Raw genomic sequence first — 6300 nt, 5'->3', positions numbered from 1 at the left:
AGTTAATAATGACATACCAATATTGGTTCACTAATTGTAATTAACACACCATACTAATTCAAGATGTTTCATAATAGGGGGAAATGTGTGCATGTGTGTGGATACTATAGAAACTCTGTACTTTATGCTCAATATTTCTGTAAACTTAAAACTGCACTAAAAATAGTGCATTAATTAAAAAAAGGAGATTGTATGTTAGATATATGGGCCAGTCAATGGGAGGAAACAGTGAATGTAAAAATAGAGAGGAGATATAATCTGTATTTTGGGAGGCAATTTGGAGAGATGTCTAAGACAAGAGGGTTAGGATTTGGGAGGATAACTTTTAATCAGTTTTTAAAGCTACTCTGAAATAAATTTTTGATTACCGTGTTTTGCCTTCGGTTTCTGAACAATTTTATCCCACGCTTGCCAAAACCCATGAAACTGTACAACACACAGAATGAAATTTAAACTATGGATTTTAGTTAATGATTATATATCGATATTGATTCATCAACTGTAGCAAGCAAAAACGGTTTTTAGTTTTCAAATGTGAAAATATAAAGTAGGTCAGCAGTCATCACTGGCCAACGTTCTAAAACTTACAGAAAAAAAAGTAGATCCTTTATTTATTTTATTTTTCTAGAATTCTTTACCGGTATTACAACAGTCAGACTGATTGTTCTTGGCTCTCAAATGTTTACATTCCTCAGCACTGAAAGAGATAAATACCTCACTTTTTTAGACTGAGGAATAAGATGCTTTGAAAGAACATGATAGATTGTAGAGCTTTGAATTTGACCCATTTCTCTGATGTAATTTGGAGATGAAGCATAGCAATCTAAAGAAAACCAGACATGAAGAAATATTTCAATGAAAAACACAACACTATGAAATATGATTGGCATGCTACCTATGAAGAATTCTATTTGGGGTCTGATATATCCTGCCGTTGAAGATACTTCATTCCTTCATATGAAGTGATCCCATAACTTTTTGTGCCAGCTTTCTGGGGGTATAATTGACAAATAAAATTACGTATGTCTAAAGTATGGAACATAATTTGATAAAGTGATGCAATAACATTTAGAGGCCACCCTGACGAGGCACCAAAGCGATCTCAAACATTTTAATGAGTGTTAGGGCCTCTCCCTGTGTCAGGGGACAATGAATGAATACATTGTTGTCAGGGACGTAATTAGAAAAATGACACAAAAGGAGGGTACACACGTGATTTATCACATGCTCTGACCAAGGTATATAAGCCTCCCTCCATCCATGCTGACATTCACACTCAGGATCTTGCCTTGAATAGCAAACCCAACTCAACACCCTTGACACCATGAGATACTACGGCAACTACTATGGAGGCCTGGGCTTCGGCTGTGGAGGCTTCGGTGGCCTGGGCTGCGGCTCTGGCTGGGGATGTGGCAGCTTCCGCAGACTGGGCTGCGGCTGGGGCTGGGGAGGCCTCAGACATGGCTCCTGCCACCCACTGTGCTACGGCGGATATGGGTTCTCTAGCTTCTACTGAGACCCTGCCCTGGAATTCGAACATCTGAGGCTACAGGTTCATAACTCAAATCAACCAAAATTTGAACCAAACAGTATCAGCTGGGACCAAGCCAAGATCAACGGATTCAGCATCTTAGAGTCTAGGAATAATTATCATCTTCTCTTTGCCTGCTTCATGTCTCCAGGTGCCCCCTATTTTCACTTTTGTAATCGTGGAATTTCCCTGTTTCCTTTGCAATAAATTACCCTCACTTAAAATGGAAGCTATGGCGTATTTTATTTATTTATTTAACTCAATTCTGATTTTCCCTTTCACAGTGTGCTTCTCTTCTTGTGTCCTTTCAGAGAAACAGTCCTAAACTCCTGGTTATCGGTCCCTGCTATGATCATAGCAATATAAACACAGAGTTTATGAGGATTAATCCGCTTTCCACAATAGCCACCTAATTTTGCTCAGTGGTGTTAGTTTTGATTTAGAATCTTGAACCTATTAATTTCTGGTTTATCTGGATCTGAAAAAAAAATAACTAGCAAACAGTGTCAAGTTCAAATGCTATTTCCGATATTAAGGATGGATTTTGAAAGACTCAGACTTGTTTGCTAAACACAAAAGTACATTTGTTCAGTCAGATTCAGATGGTAAGACCTAACCTTTTAGTCAACCCAGTCATATTATATTAGCTTTACATTGACCAGATCAGAGAAAGTAATAGCTTGGTGACTCCACTGGATGACTATACTACTTAGCGTGACAGGGTTCAAGAACTATTCTATTTTCTTAATGGTTAATAGTAATTCTCCAGAATTTGAACAAAGGCCTTCTGTAGTTCTAAAGAAGAAAAATCCATACCATGGCTTGGAGCAGGTATTTGACATTCCTAGTATAATATTATATTATTAGAATTTGAAATGCCTGCCTTTATGGGTCTCTGCTGGAGTTAGGGAAATTCTCCAGCACATCTTTTTTCCAGGGAAAAGCTACTGCTTATGTTGGGAACAACACATCACACAACTGATGCACATCTGGCAGGGTCAAATGGGCAAAGTCTGACACACTGAAACCTGTCTGATTTATTTGTAATTTTATAGCTTCAGCTTGACTTAATGAGAATGAGATATTCAAGTTATTGACTGTTTTTCGTGTTTAGAATGATCAATGAAAACGGAACAAGTTCTGAAGAAGGCAGACAGAAAGAATTAAATAACAATGTGTGATGTAGTAAAAAATGTAATTGGAACCCAAAGCATTAGACATAAAAGAAAAAGATGACTAAATTAGACATCGTTATATTACAACATTGTGTTCTTGTATAAACAGAATGTAAAGTAGAAAAATACAAGCCACAAACCAGGTGAAAATAATTTTAATGCATAAGTTTGATAAAATGCCACTACCCCAAAATGTAAAGAGTTCCCGCTAATCAATTATAAAATATTGATTAATTGATTAATATTAAATAAGCCCAGTTAAAAATGGACAAAATACTTGAACAGGCATTTCAAAAGAAAGGATATCTAAGTGGCTTGTAAAGATATGTTAAATTCCCAGTGCCATTATTGATCAAGCAAAACCGAATTAAACTAATATTCAAATAACACTATGGACCCTAAGGATGATCAGATTAAGACTCTGAAACGGTCAATGTGGGTAAGGATGTGGAAAATCTGGGACTCTCATAGATTGCTGGTGGTACAGTAAATTTAGCAACTGTATTGGAAAATCTTGGGCAGAATCTACTGAAGCTAAATATATATAGTATAAATTGGCAATGTGTTTCCTGTGTATACCCAAAGTAAAGGAATGCTTAGGTCTACAAAAAAGGTCTCTATTAGAAGGTACATAGAGACTTGATTCATTGAAAGAAAGAAAGAAGAAAGAAAGAAAGAAAGAAAGAAAGAAAGAGGAAGGGAAGAAGGGAGGAAGGGAGGAAGGGAGGAAGGAAGGAAGAGAAACTACTCAAATATAGATTTACTGGAGCAAAATAGTAAATAAATTGTGCTCTAGTTATACAATGGGCTACTTTGCAGCAATGAAAACAACAAAACTAACGTTACATGCAACAACAAAGATGCATCTATCTCACAGAGACAGTGATGTACAAAGTATTTCAGGGGATAAAAGTGCTGGTATACTTTATGATTTCATTCATATGACATCCAAAACAGGCAAACTTCTAGGCAGGAATACTAACTGGTGGGTCAAGAGAAAATCTGGGCAGCTTGGGTGTAATCGATCTAGGTGGTCTGTGAATTAAAGCAAAATATCACTAATTTGTACAGTTAAGATTTGGGTATTTTACAATATGCTTTAAACAACAACAACAACAAAAAGTAAATGAAATGATGGCTTATGAGCTTCTCTAAACTAAGAAAACTATTTGAGCCGGTTCTTCCTTTAAATCCTCAGATACATTCATAGAGATACCCATGTCTGCGGAAGGCATGATCCTTACCTATAAGAACCCTAGAGTGCATTCATCCATTTGACTCTTCCTCATTGATTTTCTACTTCCTGCTAGTATTTGCACAGCAGTCAACAAGTCCAGCTGGGAAAATGCATCATCTGATAATTGCTTATAAGCTCAACAAAAGCTGAACAGTGTATTTGATTCCATGAAAGGTGAAAAAGAATTTAGATGCTCAGTTGAAGAGCGTGTCTGGCAGGACTCAACCAGGATTTGAATCAGCCTTGCACATAGGTGATTAAGTTCTCCAAGTAAGCTGAAGGACTTTTTGCTTCACTTCATGCTTTCTCCACTCTGTCTTTTTATACCTATATTTTTGGAGATTCTGAAGACCTTCTTTTTTTTTAATTTTTTATTAGTTTTCTTTATTTTTGAGAGGCAGAGAGAGACTGAGTGTGTGTGGGGGAGGGGCAGAGAGAGAGGGAGACACAGAATCTGAAGCAGGCTCCAGGCTCTGAGCTGTCAACACAGAGCCCGATGTGGGGCCCGAACTCAGGAACCATGAGATCAAGACCTGAGCCAAAGTCGGTTGCTCAACCGACTGAGCCACCCAGGCGCCCCTGAAGACCTTCTAAATGTTAACAGCCTCTTACTGAATTTCATGGAGAATTAGGCATTTTTTTTCTCAGCATCTAAGATCTTAATAAGCATTTCATATCTTAGCAGATACAAGTTAGCTGTTTTCTGAAATAGAAAAAAAATAAACAAACAATAAGCAAAGAGAATACAAGGACAAAACTATTATAGTAAGAGTGAAGATATATATAGAAGAATTTAGGTAAAAATTGGATAAAAATGGAGGGAAGCCAAAGATAAATTGTATATGTTTCCTTATTTCACTGCTCAGACCTTAGCGGGAATTGAGAGGAACTGAGGCAAGTGATACTGGAAAATTGATTGAATAAGAGGGTAAATAATAGATTAGTGAGGAGGGCACCTTTTGGGATGAGCACTGGGTGTTGTATGGAAACCAATTTGTCAATAAATTTCATAAAAAAAAAAAACAAATAACACTATGGACCCTAAGGGAGGATCCATAGTGGAAAGGGAGGAAAAGGTGTCTATGAGGCAGAGAGGCAGATGTAATCTATATTTTTGGGTAGATGATATGCAAGAAAGGGGCTCGGGATGTGAAAAAAAGGAATTTTGAATGTATTTTTTTAATGCTGCTTATGAAATACATTTTGATTACTCTGATTTGCCTTTAACATTTGAATAATATTACTTCATGTTGTTAACCCAAATACTGATTTTCTAAGCTAGTATGCAAAATCAAAAAAGAGAATATTTTTTATGATGTTCCATGTTATAAAATAATAGAACGAAGACGACTCTCTTTCAACTTTTTTTTCCTGAACTTCTCTACTGATGTTCACAGCAGGTGAACGGATACTCCCAGGCTTTCAAATGTTTCTCTTCTTTGGCTTTGAAAAAAGACTTTACCATGAGGTATTAGGTGCCTTTAAAAGGATATAATAAATTGTGCTGAATTGAATTTAACCAATTTCTTTCATTTAATTATAAGTGAAGAATGACAATTCAAGGAAAGCCAGAGATGATGCAATCCTTAATTTTAAAACACAACACTAGCAACTGTGTTATGCAATATGTCTGGTTATGAGGAATTTTATTTAGCCTGGGATGTTCAGACTTTGAAAGTGCAGCGATCCTTTCTCATAAAAAGGATGCAGTATGTTTAAGGGACACCATGACTACATAAGCAATGCAAGCTCAAACACTTTGATGAGTTCGAGGGCCTCTTCATGTCAGGATCGTGTCAGACAGGTAACACACAGAATGACACAAAACTAGGTAGCATGTGTTTTTATCACCTGGTCTGCTCAGGGCATGTAAGTATCCCTCTACGCATGCTGAAATTCACACTCAAGATCTTCTATTGAACAGAGAAACAACTCATCACCCGCGACACCATGAGCCATCACAGCAACTACTATGGAGGCCTGGGCTACGGCTACGGAGGCTTTGGGGGCCCGGGCTATGGTTGTGGCTGGGGATGTGGAAGTTTCCCTGGACTGGGCTGTGGCTGGAGCTGGAGAAGCCACAGATATGGCTGCTGCCTCCCACTGTGTTAGGGAGGATATGGGTTCTCTGGCTTCTACTAAACGACTGTGCCAGTAAACCAACATCTGAAATTATAAGGGACTTCCCCAAATTGATGTTCAGTATATGAACTTCCAATATCACGGTGGGATTATTTGCATGAAAGTATTTGGCTTCTCAGAATTTTGAATTTTTCAATTAATGCCTACATCTTCAACATAACTCTAGAATCTTCTTCTGTTTTGCTCTTATAATGCACTGGATTATCTGTTCACCT

The 6300-nt window shown here is 37.4% G+C and overlaps 2 protein-coding genes across 2 annotated transcripts; both read left to right on the top strand.

Annotated features, from left to right (window-relative positions):
- The first annotated feature begins 1324 nt into the window (after positions 1-1324).
- Positions 1325-1516, top strand: LOC125174649 (keratin-associated protein 19-7-like). Its single transcript, XM_047874228.1, has one exon. The coding sequence runs from the start codon at positions 1325-1327 to the stop codon at positions 1514-1516; it is 192 nt and encodes a 63-aa protein (XP_047730184.1).
- A 4377-nt stretch (positions 1517-5893) lies between these two features.
- LOC125174687 (keratin-associated protein 19-7-like) lies at positions 5894-6055 on the top strand. Its single transcript, XM_047874316.1, has one exon. The coding sequence runs from the start codon at positions 5894-5896 to the stop codon at positions 6053-6055; it is 162 nt and encodes a 53-aa protein (XP_047730272.1).
- Positions 6056-6300: the final 245 nt, after the last annotated feature.

The sequence above is a fragment of the Prionailurus viverrinus genome, chromosome C2 (genome assembly GCF_022837055.1).
Source record: "Prionailurus viverrinus isolate Anna chromosome C2, UM_Priviv_1.0, whole genome shotgun sequence".
Taxonomy (NCBI): Eukaryota; Metazoa; Chordata; class Mammalia; order Carnivora; family Felidae; genus Prionailurus; species Prionailurus viverrinus.
Note: the sequence above shows the minus strand (reverse complement) of the source record. Positions and strands in the feature narration are given on the sequence as shown.